The sequence below is a fragment of the Pseudophryne corroboree genome, chromosome 5 (assembly GCF_028390025.1).
Source record: "Pseudophryne corroboree isolate aPseCor3 chromosome 5, aPseCor3.hap2, whole genome shotgun sequence".
In the NCBI taxonomy this organism is placed as follows: Eukaryota; Metazoa; Chordata; class Amphibia; order Anura; family Myobatrachidae; genus Pseudophryne; species Pseudophryne corroboree.
In genome coordinates this window covers 72,417,385-72,433,644 of record NC_086448.1, presented here as the reverse complement: position 1 = coordinate 72,433,644, position 16,260 = coordinate 72,417,385, and the positions used below count along the sequence as shown (strand labels likewise).

The following is a 16,260-nucleotide window of genomic DNA, read 5'->3' as shown; positions in this document are numbered from 1 at the left end:
GACGCAAAGAAAAAAAGAGGCGCAATGAGGTAGCTGTGTGAGTAAGCTCAGCGACCCAAGTGGCCGACACAAACACCTGGCCCATCTAGGAGTGGCACTGCAGTGTCAGGCAGGATGGTCCTTCCAAAAAATACTCCCCAAACAGCACATGACGCAAAGAAGAAAAAAAAGAGGCGCAATGAGGTAGCTGTGTGAGTAAGCTCAGCGACCCAAGTGGCCGACACAAACACCTGGCCCATCTAGGAGTGGCACTGCAGTGTCAGGCAGGATGGTCCTTCCAAAAAATACTCCCCAAACAGCACATGACGCAAAGAAGAAAAAAAAGAGGCGCAATGAGGTAGCTGTGTGAGTAAGCTCAGCGACCCTAGTGGCCGACACAAACACCTGGCCCATCTAGGAGTGGCACTGCAGTGTCAGGCAGGCTGGCCCTTCCAAAAAACACTCCCCAAACAGCACATGACGCAAAGAAAAATGAAAGAAAAAAGAGGTGCAAGATGGAATTGTCCTTGGGCCCTCCCACCCACCCTTATGTTGTATAAACAGGACATGCACACTTTAACCAACCCATCATTTCAGTGACAGGGTCTGCCACACGACTGTGACTGAAATGACGGGTTGGTTTGGACCCCCACCAAAAAAGAAGCAATTAATCTCTCCTTGCACAAACTGGCTCTACAAAGGCAAGATGTCCACCTCATCATCATCCTCCGATTCATCACCGTGTACATCCCCCTCCTCACAGATTATCAATTCGTCCCCACTGGAATCCACCATCACAGCTCCCTGTGTACTTTGTGGAGGCAATTGCTGCTGGTGAATGTCTCCATGGAGGAATTGATTATAATTCATTTTAATGAACATCATCTTCTCCACATTTTCTGGAAGTAACCTCGTACGCCGATTGCTGACAAGGTGAGCAGCGGCACTAAACACTCTTTCGGTGTACACACTTGTGGGAGGGCAACTTAGGTAGAATAAAGCCAGTTTGTGCAAGGGCCTCCAAATTGCCTCTTTTTCCTGCCAGTATACGTACGGACTGTCTGACGTGCCTACTTGGATGCGGTCACTCATATAATCCTCCACCATTCTTTCAATGGGGAGAGAATCATATGCAGTGACAGTAGACGACATGTCCGTAATCGTTGGCAGGTCCTTCAGTCCGGACCAGATGTCAGCATCAGCAGTCGCTCCAGACTGCCCTGCATCACCGCCAGCGGGTGGGCTCGGAATTCTGAGCCTTTTCCTCGCACCCCCAGTTGCGGGAGAATGTGAAGGAGGAGATGTTGACAGGTCGCGTTCCGCTTGACTTGACAATTTTCTCACCAGCAGGTCTTTGAACCCCAGCAGACTTGTGTCTGCCGGAAAGAGAGATCCAAGGTAGGTTTTAAATCTAGGATCGAGCACGGTGGCCAAAATGTAGTGCTCTGATTTCAACAGATTGACCACCCTTGAATCCTTGTTAAGCGAATTAAGGGCTCCATCCACAAGTCCCACATGCCTAGCGGAATCGCTCTGTGTTAGCTCCTCCTTCAATGTCTCCAGCTTCTTCTGCAAAAGCCTGATGAGGGGAATGACCTGACTCAGGCTGGCAGTGTCTGAACTGACTTCACGTGTGGCAAGTTCAAAAGGTTGCAGAACCTTGCACAACGTTGAAATCATTTTCCACTGCGCTTGAGACAGGTGCATTCCACCTCCTATATCGTGCTCAGTTGTATAGGCTTGAATGGCCTTTTGCTGCTCCTCCAACCTCTGAAGCATATAGAGGGTTGAATTCCACCTCGTTACCACTTCTTGCTTCAGATGATGGCAGGGCAGGTTCAGGCATTTTTGGTGTTGCTCCAGTCTTCTGTACGTGGTGCCTGTACGCCGAAAGTGTCCCGCAATTCTTCTGGCCACCGACAGCATCTCTTGCACGCCCCTCTCGTTTTTTAAATAATTCTGCACCACCAAATTCAAGGTATGTGCAAAACATGGGACGTGCTGGAATTTGCCCAGATTTAATGCACACACAATATTGCTGGCGTTGTCCGATGCCACAAATCCACAGGAGAGTCCAATTGGGGTAAGCCATTCTGCGATGATCTTCCTCAGTTGCCGTAAGAGGTTTTTAGCTGTGTGCGTATTCTGGAAAGCGGTGATACAAAGCGTAGCCTGCCTAGGAAAGAGTTGGCGTTTGCGAGATGCTGCTACTGGTGCCGCCGCTGCTGTTCTTGCGGCGGGAGTCCATACATCTACCCAGTGGGCTGTCACAGTCATATAGTCCTGAGTCTGCCCTGCTCCACTTGTCCACATGTCCGTGGTTAAGTGGACATTGGGTACAACTGCATTTTTTAGGACACTGGTGAGTCTTTTTCTGAGGTCTGTGTACATTTTCGGTATCGCCTGCCTAGAGAAATGGAACCTAGATGGTATTTGGTACCGGGGACACAGTACCTCCAACAAGTCTCTAGTTGCCTCTGCAGTAATGATGGATACCGGAACCACGTTTCTCACCGCCCAGGATGCCAAGGCCTCAGTTATCCGCTTTGCAGCAGGATGACTGCTGTGATATTTCATCTTCCTCGCAAAGGACTGTTGGACAGTCAATTGCTTGGTGGAAGTAGTAAAAGTGGTCTTACGACTTCCCCTCTGGGATGACCATCGACTCCCAGCAGCAACAACAGCAGCGCCAGCAGCAGTAGGCGTTACACGCAAGGATGCATCGGAGGAATCCCAGGCAGGAGAGGACTCGTCAGAATTGCCAGTGACATGGCCTGCAGGACTATTGGCATTCCTGGGGAAGGAGGAAATTGACACTGAGGGAGTTGGTGGGGTGGTTTGCGTGAGCTTGGTTACAAGAGGAAGGGATTTACTGGTCAGTGGACTGCTTCCGCTGTCGCCCAAAGTTTTTGAACTTGTCACTGACTTATGATGAATGCGCTGCAGGTGACGTATAAGGGAGGATGTTCCGAGGTGGTTAACGTCCTTACCCCTACTTATTACAGCTTGACAAAGGCAACACACGGCTTGACAAATGTTGTCCGCATTTCTGTTGAAATACTTCCACACTGAAGAGCTGATTTTTTTGGTATTTTCATTTTTCACCAGGCATGTCAATGGTCATATTCCTCCCACGGACAACAGGTGTCTCCCCGGGTGCCTGACTTAAACAAACCACCTCACCATCAGAATCCTCCTGGTCAATTTCCTCCCCAGCGCCAGCAACACCCATATCCTCCTCATCCTGGTGTACTTCAACACTGACATCTTCAATCTGACTATCAGGAACTGGACTGCGGGTGCTCCTTCCAGCACTTGCAGGGGGCGTGCAAATGGTGGAAGGCGCATGCTCTTCACGTCCAGTGTTGGGAAGGTCAGGCATCGCAACCGACACAATTGGACTCTCCTTGTGGATTTGTGATTTCGAAGAACGCACAGTTCTTTGCTGTGCTTTTGCCAGCTTAAGTCTTTTCATTTTTCTAGCGAGAGGCTGAGTGCTTCCATCCTCATGTGAAGCTGAACCACTAGCCATGAACATAGGCCAGGGCCTCAGCCGTTCCTTGCCACTCCGTGTGGTAAATGGCATATTGGCAAGTTTACACTTCTCCTCCGACGATTTTATTTTAGAATTTTGAGTCCTTTTTTTACTGATATTTTGTGTTTTGGATTTTACATGCTCTGTACTATGACATTGGGCATCGGCCTTGGCAGACGACGTTGATGGCATTTCATCGTCTCGGCCATGACTAGTGGCAGCAGCTTCAGCACGAGGTGGAAGTGGATCTTGATCTTTCCCTATTTTTGGAACCTCAACATTTTTGTTCTCCATATTTTAATAGGCACAACTAAAAGGCACCTCAGGTAAACAATGGAGATGGATGGATACTAGTATACTTATGGATGACGAGCGACTGCCGACACAGAGGTAGCTACAGCCGTGGACTACCGTACTGCGTCTGCTAGTATAGACTGGATGATAATGATATAAAAAATATATATATATATCACTACTGCAGGACAGGTATATATTGTATAATGACGGACCTGCTGGACACTGTCAGCACTGCAGACTCCTAAACTACTAGTATGAAGAAGATGGAAAAAAAAAAAAACCACCACAGGTAGGTATACAATTATGGACGAGCGACTGCCGACACAGAGGTAGCTACAGCCGTGGACTACCGTACTGCGTCTGCTAGTATAGACTGGATGATGATATAAAAAATATATATATATCACTACTGCAGGACAGGTATATATTGTATAATGACGGACCTGCTGGACACTGTCAGCACTGCAGACTCCTAAACTACTAGTATGGAGAAGATGGGAAAAAAAAAAACCACCACAGGTAGGTATACAATTATGGACGAGCGACTGCCGACACAGAGGTAGCTACAGCCGTGGACTACCGTACTGCGTCTGCTAGTATAGACTGGATGATAATGATATAAAATATATATATATATATCACTACTGCAGGACAGGTATATATTGTATAATGACGGACCTGCTGGACACTGTCAGCACTGCAGACTCCTAAACTACTAGTATGAAGAAGATGGGAAAAAAAAAAACCACCACAGGTAGGTATACAATTATGGACGAGCGACTGCCGACACAGAGGTAGCTACAGCCGTGGACTACCGTACTGCGTCTGCTAGTATAGACTGGATGATAATGATATAAAAAATATATATATATCACTACTGCAGGACAGGTATATATTGTATAATGACGGACCTGCTGGACACTGTCAGCACTGCAGACTCCTAAACTACTAGTATGAAGAAGATGGAAAAAAAAAACCCTCCACAGGTAGGTATACAATTATGGACGAGCGACTGCCGACACAGAGGTAGCTACAGCCGTGGACTACCGTACTGCGTCTGCTAGTATAGACTGGATGATAATGATATAAAAATATATATATATCACTACTGCAGGACAGGTATATATTGTATAATGACGGACCTGCTGGACACTGTCAGCACTGCAGACTCCTAAACTACTAGTATGAAGAAGATGGAAAAAAAAAAAAACCACCACAGGTAGGTATACAATTATGGACGAGCGACTGCCGACACAGAGGTAGCTACAGCCGTGGACTACCGTACTGCGTCTGCTAGTATAGACTGGATGATAATGATATAAAAAATATATATATATCACTACTGCAGGACAGGTATATATTGTATAATGACGGACCTGCTGGACACTGTCAGCACTGCAGACTCCTAAACTACTAGTATGAAGAAGATGGAAAAAAAAAAAACCACCACAGGTAGGTATACAATTATGGACGAGCGACTGCCGACACAGAGGTAGCTACAGCCGTGGACTACCGTACTGCGTCTGCTAGTATAGACTGGATGATAATGATATAAAAAATATATATATATCACTACTGCAGGACAGGTATATATTGTATAATGACGGACCTGCTGGACACTGTCAGCACTGCAGACTCCTAAACTACTAATATGAAGAAGATGGAAAAAAAAAACCCCACCACAGGTAGGTATACAATTATGGACGAGCGACTGCCGACACAGAGGTAGCTACAGCCGTGGACTACCGTACTGCGTCTGCTAGTATAGACTGGATGATAATGATATAAAAAATATATATATATCACTACTGCAGGACAGGTATATATTGTATAATGACGGACCTGCTGGACACTGTCAGCACTGCAGACTCCTAAACTACTAGTATGAAGAAGATAGAAATATAATGAATGACGGACCTGCTGGACACTGTCAGCAGAATGCGTTTATAGAATTAAAAAAAAAACACCACACGAGTGTTTAACTTTTTCAGGCAGACAATATACTGGTGGTCACTGCTGGTCAGTCACACTGGCACTCTGGCAGCAAAAGTGTGCACTGTTAAATATGTACTCCTGCTATAACTGCTCCCCAGTCTCCCCCACAATTAAGCTGTGTGAGCAGTGAGCACTACTCAGCACAGTCAGATATACATAGATGATATTATCATGCAGCACACTGAGGCTGAGCACAGATATGGTATGTGACTGTGTATCGTTTTTTTTCAGGCAGAGAACGGATTATATTAAATAATAAATAAAACTGGTGGTCACCACTAGTATAACTATCAGCAAAACTCTGCACTCTCTGAGTACTCCTAATGCTCCAGTAAATCAAGTGTCTCACTCTCTATCTAAATGGAGAGGACGCCAGCCACGTCCTCTCCCTATCAATCTCAACGCACGTGTGAAAATGGCGGCGACGCGCGGCTCCTTATATAGAATCCGAGTCTCGCGATAGAATACGAGCCTCGCGAGAATCCGACAGCGGGATGATGACGTTCGGGCGCGCTCGGGTTAGCCGAGCAAGGCGGGAAGATCCGAGTCTGCCTCGGACCCGTGTAAAAAGCGTGAAGTTCGGGGGGGTTCGGATTCCGAGGAACCGAACCCACTCATCTCTAGTAAATACTGGATGCTTTATTTTTACAATGCAATTTAGATTTCAGTTTGAACACACCACACCCAAATCTAACTCTCTCTGCACGTTATATCTGCCCCCCTGCACTGCACATGGTTTTGACCATTAGAGGAAAATGTTGTTTTGCAATCAACCTTGAATTAGGCCCTATTACTAGTGGGGGCGGGGCTACAATAATGTGGTCGCGTGGTCAAGCCTCATGTTCTGCTTCTTGTTCTTCATCATTCCCCCCCCCCCCCCCCCATCCCCATCAATCCCACATGTTGCAACCCCATCCCTTTCCCCACTGCGATGACCTGGTTGCCCACTCCCGGAGGCTATTGCATTTGGACCAGAATCGGCAGGGCTTCATCATTTGACAGCATTTTGTTGAAGTGGACGGGTCAGGAGACAGGACTATTAAATAGCACAAATGGATGGAGAAGGCACATTTAGGGGTGGCCTGGAAAGTCACACAAGGGAATATTGGCCTGGTCACAACACCTGCAAATGATATTGGCAATTAAAAGGTTTTGCTTGTCTGCTTTCAGCATCCCATCTACTGTGTGAATGTAGTTGGAACACAGAATGCTCACAACCTTATTACGGTTTCAACGGACGGGAAATTATGTTCCTGGAATTTGGATATGCTCTCAACACCACAGGTGGGTGCCCGTTTCCAGGAGAACCACTCTGTCTAATGCACTAATGGAACAGGCTGCCAAGGGGCTGAAACGCATTCTGCAAGTAGGAAAGTTCAACTCTCTCCCAACAGAAAATAGTAATTACAGGAATACATATACTGTAACATGACATCACTGTCAGCGGCGCTGTACAGGCAGGTACCTTGCTGGTATTATAGCTCCCTGGCTGAAAGCGCACCTCACCTTGTGTAACGTCAGTGTAGTCTTTACAGAAAGGTAGCCCTGCTCTTCTCTGTGATCATCCATTATTTGTATTGTGGTGCAGATTCTGCCGTTCCTGACATAGGGGTCTATGTACTAAGCCTTGGAGAGAGATAAAGGTGGTCATTCCGAGCTGTTCGCTCGTTGCCGTTTTTTGCAGCGCAGCGATCAAGTGAAATATCGGCAATTATGCGCATGCGCATGGTACGCAGCGCGCATGCGCTAAGTACTTTCACACAAAACTTTGTCGTTTTACCCAAGCTCCAGCGACGTTTTTCAGTCGCTCGAGTGTTCGTAGTATGATTGACAGGAAGTGGGTGTTTCTGGGCGGCAACTCGGCGTTTTCAGGGAGTTTGCAAAAAAAACGCAGGTGTGTCAGGCTAAAACGCAGGAGTGGCTGGAGAAACGGGGGAGTGGCTGGCCGAACGCAGGGCGTGTTTGTGACGTCAAACCAGGAACTAAACGGACTGAGGTGATCGCAATCTAGGAGTAGGTCTGGAGCTACTCAGAAAAAGGCATGAATTTTTTTAGTAGCAATTTTGCTACTCTTTCGTTCGCAATTCTGCTAAGCGAAGATACACTCCCAGAGGGCGGCGGCCTAGCGTGTGCAATGCTGCTAAAAGCAGCTAGCGAGCGAACAACTCGGAATGAGGGCCAAAATCCCAGCCAATCAGCTTCTGACTGCAATGTTACCGGCTGTGTTTGAAAAATGACAGGAGCTAATTGGTTGGTACTATATCTGCGTCCACTTTATCTCTCTCCAAGGCTACATAGACCCCATAGGGTATGATTGAGAGATCGACTCTAATTTGTATATTTCTGCATCACCAAACATCTCTGAATCAGGCCCATAGACATAAGTAATCGTTTACATCAGTCCATCCCCCATAGGAGCTCTGAATATAAATTCCCTGTCATGCATAGACACAAACATACCTTCTAGGGTCTATTTTTGGTGTATTTCAGTGGTGGGTACATAGGGGTACAGATGTGTCCTTCCTCATGTAGCTTCCGTAAATAATGAGGGCACATGAGCGCAGTATAATTTCCCCCCAAAAAATGCATCTTATTTGCATTGCTATGTGAATAAGACGCACAAGCTGACTTTGCTGATTACAATGATATGCGGCATGCCTATATTCTGTGTGTGACTGCGGCTGTATCTGCATACGAACTGCTACACTACAGTGTTTTCCAGGAAACATAGCATTTCATATGCAGATACAGCCACAGTCGCACACATGCAGCATATCATTGTAATAGACTTACATTTGCAATAGCCTCGAACGCTCTAATTTGCAGGCTATTACATTTGCGAGTTGCGGGTCAAACCCGTACGTAAATATTGTATGAGTTTGATCCCACAAATAAACTCACACCATATTACATTTAGCCCCAAGACTTAGTAAATAAACCCCTAATTCACCATACACCATTTACTCTGAGGGGGAAACTGTCAATGTCGAGTGTAACACACCCTTGCACCTCTAGGGGGTGCTACACAAACCCTATATGGTTTTGCCACTTGTTTCATTTGTCAAATTAATTTCTGTTTTTCTATCAAAAAATGCAGTTTTTTCTTATTATTTATATGATTCCTAATGTGTACAATAAAATAACAAGTAAGATATTGCACATGATAAACTCAATCTTTGGTTTTGTATTACATTATAGGAAAGTATGGAGCTAGTCTACAATAAATCCAAACCAGTAGCGGTTACTGGGATGGCTTTTCCTACAGGAGATGTCAACAATTTTGTAGTAGGTAGTGAAGAGGGGACGGTATACACAGCTTGCCGCCATGGAAGGTACTGTTACTTACTACCATATAGATCCATGTATATGCAGCAGACAATAATATATCGTAGCTGCTCTGCTAGAAGTATGGCTGACCTATGACCTCATCGCAGTTTGGTACCCAAAACTTTTGTATTAAACTTTCTCAGCTTACAAAAAATATTTATTTCTCTGACGTCCTAAGTGGATGCTGGGGACTCCGTCAGGACCATGGGGAATAGCGGCTCCGCAGGAGACAGGGCACAAAAGTAAAAGCTTTAGGATCAGGTGGTGTGCACTGGCTCCTCCCACTATGACCCTCCTCCAAGCCTCAGTTAGGTTTTTGTGCCCGGCCGAGAAGGGTGCAATCTAGGTGGCTCTCCTAAAGAGCTGCTTAGAGTAAAAGTTTTATTAGGTTTTTTATTTTCAGTGAGTCCTGCTGGCAACAGGCTCACTGCAACAAGGGACTTAGGGGAGAAGAAGTGAACTCACCTGCGTGCAGGATGGATTGGCTTCTTAGGCTACTGGACACTAGCTCCAGAGGGACGATCACAGGTACAGCCTGGATGGGTCACCGGAGCCGCGCCGCCGACCCCCTTGCAGATGCTGAAGAGAGAAGAGGTCCAGAAATCGGCGGCTGAAGACTTCTCAGTCTTCATGAGGTAGCGCACAGCACTGCAGCTGTGCGCCATTGCTCTCAGCACACTTCACACCAACGGTCACTGAGGGTGCAGGGCGCTGGGGGGGGCGCCCTGGGCAGCAATGAAAATACCTATACTGGCTAAAAATACATCACATATAGCCTCTGGGGCTATATGGATGTATTTAACCCCTGCCAGGTTGTCAGAAAAACGGGAGAAGAAGCCCGCCGAAAAGGGGGCGGGGCCTATTCTCCTCAGCACACAGCGCCATTTTCCCTCACAGAACTGCTGGTGGGAAGGCTCCCAGGCTCTCCCCTGCACTGCACTACAGAAACAGGGTTAAAACAGAGAGGGGGGGCACTTATTTGGCGATATGATTATATATTAAGATGCTATAAGGGGAAAACACTTATATAAAGGTTGTCCCTGTATAATTATAGCGTTTTGGTGTGTGCTGGCAAACTCTCACTCTGTCTCCCCAAAGGGCTAGTGGGGTCCTGTCCTCTATCAGAGCATTCCCTGTGTGTGTGCTGGGTGTCGGTACGTGTGTGTCGACATGTATGAGGACGATGTTGGTGAGGAGGCGGAGCAATTGCCTGTAATGGTGATGTCACTCTCTAGGGAGTCGACACCGGAATGGATGGCGTATTTAGGGAATTACGTGATAATGTCAACACGCTGCAAGGTCGGTTGACGACATGAGACGGCCGGCAAACAAATTAGTACCTGTCCAGGCGTCTCAAACACCGTCAGGGGCTTTAAAACGCCCATTTACCTCAGTCGGTCGACACAGACACAGACAGGGACACTGACTCCAGTGTCGACGGTGAAGAAACAAACGTATTTTCCTTTAGGGCCACACGTTACATGTTAAGGGCAATGAAGGAGGTGTTACATATTTCTGATACTACAAGTACCACAAAAAAGGGTATTATGTGGGGTGTGAAAAAAACTACCTGTAGTTTTTCCTGAATCAGATAAATTAAATGAAGTGTGTGATGATGCGTGGGTTTCCCCCGATAGAAAATTATTGGCGGTATACCCTTTCCCGCCAGAAGTTATGGCGCGTTGGGAAACATCCCTTAGGGTGGATAAGGCGCTCACACGCTTATCAAAACAAGTGGCGTTACCGTCTCCAGATACGGCCGCCCTCAAAGAGCCAACTGATAGGAGGCTGGAAAATATCCTAAACAGTATATACACACATACTGGTGTTATACTGCGACCAGCGATCACCTCAGCCTGGATGGGCAGCGCTGGGGTGGCTTGGTCGGATTCCCTGACTGAAAATATTGATACCCTTGACAGGGACAGTATTTTATTGACTATAGAGCATTTAAAGGATGCATTTCTATATATGCGAGATGCACAGAGGGATATTTGCACTCTGGCATCAAGAGTAAGTGCGATGTCCATATCTGCCAGAAGATGTTTATGGACACGACAGTGGTCAGGTGATGCAGATTCCAAACGGCACATGGAAGTATTGCCGTATAAAGGGGAGGAATTATTTGGGGTCGGTCCATCGGACCTGGTGGCCACGGCAACAGCTGGAAAATCCACCTTTTTTACCCCAAGTCACATCTCAGCAGAAAAAGACATCGTCTTTTCAGCCTCAGTTCTTTCGTCCCCATAAGGGCAAGCGGGCAAAAGGCCAGTCATATCTGCCCAGGGATAGAGGAAAGGGAAGAAGACTGCAGCAGGCAGCCCATTCCCAGGAACAGAAGCCCTCCACCGCTTCTGCCAAGTCCTCAGCATGACGCTGGGGCCGTACAAACAGGTGCGGTGGGGGGTCGTCTCAAGAGTTTCAGCACGCAGTGGGCTCACTCGCAAGTGGACCCCTGGATCCTACAAGTAGTATCCCAGGGGTACAGATTGGAAATTCGAGACGTCTCCCCCTCGCAGGTTCCTGAAGTTTGCTTTACCAACGTCTCCCTCCGACAGGGAGGCAGTATTGGAAACAATTCACAAGCTGTATTCCCAGCAGGTGATAATCAAAGTACCCCTCCTACAACAAGGAAAGGGGTATTATTCCACACTATATTGTGGTACTGAAGCCAGATGGCTCGGTGAGACCTATTCTAAATCTGAAATATTTGAACACTTACATACAAAGGTTCAAATCAAGATGGAGTCACTCAGAGCAGTGATAGCGAACCAGGAAGAAGGGGACTATATGGTGTCCCTGGACATCAGGGATGCTTACCTCCATGTCCCAATTTGCCCTTCTCACCAAGGGTACCTCAGGTTCGTGGTACAGAACTGTCACTATCAGTTTCAGACGCTGCCGTTTGGATTGTCCACGGCACCCCGGGTCTTTACCAAGGTAATGGCCGAAATGATGATTCTTCTTCAAAGAAAATGGACGATCGCCTGATAAGGGCAAGGTCCAGAGAACAGTTGGAGGTCGGAGTAGCACTATCTCAAGTAGTTCTACGACAGCACGGGTGGATTCTAAATATTCCAAAATCGCAGCTGTTTCCGACGACACGTCTACTGTTCCTAGGGATGATTCTGGACACAGTCCAGAAAAGGGTGTTTCTCCCGGAGAAGAAAGCCAGGGAGTTATCCGAGCTAGTCAGGAACCTCCTAAAACCAGGAAAAGTGTCAGTGCATCATTGCACAAGGGTCCTGGGAAAAATGGTGGCTTCTTACGAAGCGATTCCATTCGGCAGATTTCACGCAAGAACTTTTCAGTGGGATCTGCTGGAAAAATGGTCCGGATCGCATCTTCAGATGCATCAGCGGATAACCCTGTCTCCAAGGACAAGGGTGTTTCTTCTGCGGTGGCTGCAGAGTGCTCATCTACTAAAGGGCCGCAGATTCGGCATTCAGGACTGGGTCCTGGTAACCACGGATGCCAGCCTGAGAGGCTGGGGAGCAGTCACACAGGGAAAAAATTTCCAGGGAGTGTGATCAAGTCTGGAGACTTCTCTCCACATAAATATACTGGAGCTAAGGACAATTTACAATGCTCTAAGCTTAGCAAGACCTCTGCTTCAAGGTCAGCCGGTATTGATCCAGTGGGACAACATCACGGCAGTCGCCCACGTAAACAGTCAGGGCGGCACAAGAAGCAGGAGGGCAATGGCAGAAACTGCAAGGATTCTTCGCTGGGCGGAAAATCATGTGATAGCACTGTCAGCAGTGTTCATTCCGGGAGTGGAAAACTGGGAAGCAAACTTCCTCAGCAGGCACGACCTCCACCCGGGAAAGTGGGGACTTCATCGGGAAGTCTTCCACATGATTGTGAACCGTTGGGAAAGACCAAAGGTGGACATGATGGCGTCACGCCTGAACAAAAAACTGGACAGGTATTGCGCCAGGTCAAGAGACCCTCAGGCAATAGCTGTGGACGTTCTGGTAACACCGTGGGTGTACCAGTCGGTGTATGTGTTCCCTCCTCTGCTTCTCATACCCAAGGTACTGAGAATTATAAGACGTAGAGGAGTAAGAACTATACTCGTGGCTCCGGATTGGCCAAGAAGGACTTGGTACCCGGAACTTCAAGAAATGCTCACAGAGGACTCATGGCCTCTGCCGCTAAGAAGGGACTTGCTTCAGCAAGTACCATGTCTGGTGCCTCCAGTGGCACTGTGGGATCTCAACGTAGTTCTGGGATTCCTCAAATCACATTGGTTTAAACCGCTCAAATCTGTGGATTTGAAATATCTCACATGGAAAGTGACCATGCTGTTGGCCCTGGCCTTGGCCAGGCGAGTGTCAGAATTGGCGGCTTTGTCTCACAAAAGCCCATATCTGATTGTCCATTCGGACAGGGCAGAGCTGCGGACTCGTCCCCAGTTTCTCCCTAAGGTGGTGTCAGCGTTTCACCTGAACCAGCTTATTGTGGTACCTGCGGCTACTAGGGACTTGGAGGACTCCAAGTTGCTAGATGTTGTCAGGGCCCTGAAAATATAGGTTTCCAGGACGGCTGGAGTCAGGAAAACTGACTTGCTGTTATCCTGTATGCACCCAACAAACTGGGTGCTCTTGCTTCTAAGCAGACGATTGCTAGTTGGATGTGTAGTACAATTCAGCTTGCACATTCTGTGGCAGGCCTGCCACAGCCAAAATATGTAAATGCCCATTCCACAAGGAAGGTGGGCTCATCTTTAGCGGCTGCCCGAGGGGTCTCGGCTTTACAACTTTGCCGAGCTGCTACTTGGTCAGGGGCAAACACGTTGAAAAATTCTACAAATTTGATACCCTGGCTGAGGAGGACCTGGAGTTCTCTCATTCGGTGCTGCAGAGTCATCCGCACTCTCCCGCCCGTTTGGGAGCTTTGGTATAATCCCCATGGTCCTGACGGAGTCCCCAGCATCCACTTAGGACGTCAGAGAAAATAAGAATTTACTTACCGATAATTCTATTTCTCGTAGTCCGTAGTGGATGCTGGGCGCCCATCCCAAGTGCGGATTGTCTGCAATACTGGTACATAGTTACTGTTACAAAAATCGGGTTATTATTGTTGTGAGCCATCTTTTCAGAGGCTCCGCTGTTATCATGCTGTTAACTGGGTTCAGATCACAGGTTGTACAGTGTGATTGGTGTGGCTGGTATGAGTCTTACCCGGGATTCAAAATCCTTCCTTATTGTGTACGCTCGTCCGGGCACAGTATCCTAACTGAGGCTTGGAGGAGGGTCATAGGGGGAGGAGCCAGTGCACACCACCTGATCCTAAAGCTTTTACTTTTGTGCCCTGTCTCCTGCGGAGCCGCTATTCCCCATGGTCCTGACGGAGTCCCCAGCATCCACTACGGACTACGAGAAATAGAATTATCGGTAAGTAAATTCTTATTATTTCATGATTTTTACCATAAATAATTTCATTTAATGTAAATGTATAAATTACCTAATGGTTAATTCCACTTTTACTGTTTTTTTTCTTAAACTTATTTGTGCAAAATCTATTGGCCAAATTTAATCCCTTTCCTGGGCTTTTGCTGTTTCCGCATATGCACTGTCTGGTAGAGTGAACAGTAGGTATCATTTACCCCTCCAGAAGCTGCAGCCAGTATTTGGGTAGGGGGATAGGCATAGTGTTCCTCTGTCTATTGCTGTTGTGCCATCATTAGGGAGGCCAGTCCCAAGCCTTTTTTTCAATCCCAGGTATCGGGATTGAAAAAAGGTCAATCCCGGGATTCCCAGTATACCCGGGATTGGGTTGAAGACCCGCCCACCCCATCCCACACAAATACTCACCATCATGGGTTGGAGCTGGGGTCGCGGGCTGTGGGCGGCGAGGTGCGGTCTTGGCGGCTGACGTCAGACTCACCATCGTGGGTTGGAGGGCTTGCGGGCACTGAGGTCTGGGTGGCGCAGACGACTGGCGTCAGACTGCGCAGTGTGACCTCTGACATCATGTCACGCTGCTCAGTACGCACTGCTGGGGGCAGGGGGAGGAGGAAGGATGGAGCCAGGCAGCGTCTGAGCCTCCTGAGAATGCTCAACGCTGCCCGACATTAAAAATAAACAATGGGGCAGGCAAATTCCGCAATCCCCGGGATAATTGAATCCCGGACGTTTTTTGACCTAAATCCTGGGATCCCGCTGATCCCAATCCCGTGATTGTCCTCCCTAGCCATCATATATTAATGGAGTAGTGTGATAAAGTATTCACTTCACTCGGTTCAAACCCGATAACGTCCTGGGTACAATCTTGCTGCTAATACATGTCGCGGCCCCAGCAAGCTCTGTACGTCCACTGAGGCTTGCATATGTTGTAGGGGCATCAGCAGAACAGACTGGTTGACTCCAGAAGTGGCACTGAAGTTGTTGTTCCTGGATTTTTCCCTAGAAACATCTTACATGACACCATGGGTTCTCTATCAGTAGGGTTCAAGAATACAGGTATCAAAACCATAAATCTTAGATCTTAGGTAAATCAAGGAAACCTCAACACTGCAAGGCCTCTATCTACTGCTAGTTTGGCTGGGAATCGGGTCAGTTCCTACAAATGAAGGATAAAAGATTATGAATCTGAAGTTTGCTAGCTGGCTGTAATGGGAACACTAACTCTGACAGCAGTTGGCAAAGTAAAGGGATGTGTTTTCAAGTAGTGATCTTGTTATGGCTGATACCCAATGCCATATCTAATTTAGGGAAAATTTTCCTCTCAGGGAGGCCACTAGGTATATTGTTCTGGGGTATTTCAACAACTGAAGAATGGATCTCAAAAAGATCGTAGGACGGAGATTTCCTGGCCTCTGCAACGGGCAGCTTGTGCGGAACCATGGGTTTCGCAAACTCGATGGCGGGTGCTTTGATCCAATGCTGCGTCATAGGACACAGGTCGGATCACTACTGCAGCAGGAGGTGTCTACATGTAATAGACGCCTCCGTCTGCATGTAATCCTGGCCTGGTTAAAAAAGGGGGGGATGGAGCTACTTCTCCAGGCCTCCACATAAAAATAGGCCTGATGATGACCATCGACCCCACGGTCGGCCATAAATAATACGTATTAAAAGTGTATTTTCATTTTCAAGTTTTATCACAAATTTCAAAAAACT

The 16,260-nt window shown here is 47.4% G+C and overlaps 1 protein-coding gene across 7 annotated transcripts in view; it reads left to right on the top strand.

The window, feature by feature from the left end:
* Window positions 1–16,260, top strand: part of DYNC1I1 (dynein cytoplasmic 1 intermediate chain 1) — an 837,173-nt gene that overhangs the window by 530,220 nt on the left and 290,693 nt on the right. For all 7 annotated transcript variants that reach the window (XM_063921359.1, XM_063921362.1, XM_063921358.1 and 4 more), the window contains 2 exons: window positions 6,977–7,090; window positions 9,005–9,138. In XM_063921359.1, the coding sequence (XP_063777429.1) occupies window positions 6,977–7,090; window positions 9,005–9,138 (248 nt within the window). The remainder of the gene's footprint in view (window positions 1–6,976; window positions 7,091–9,004; window positions 9,139–16,260) is intronic.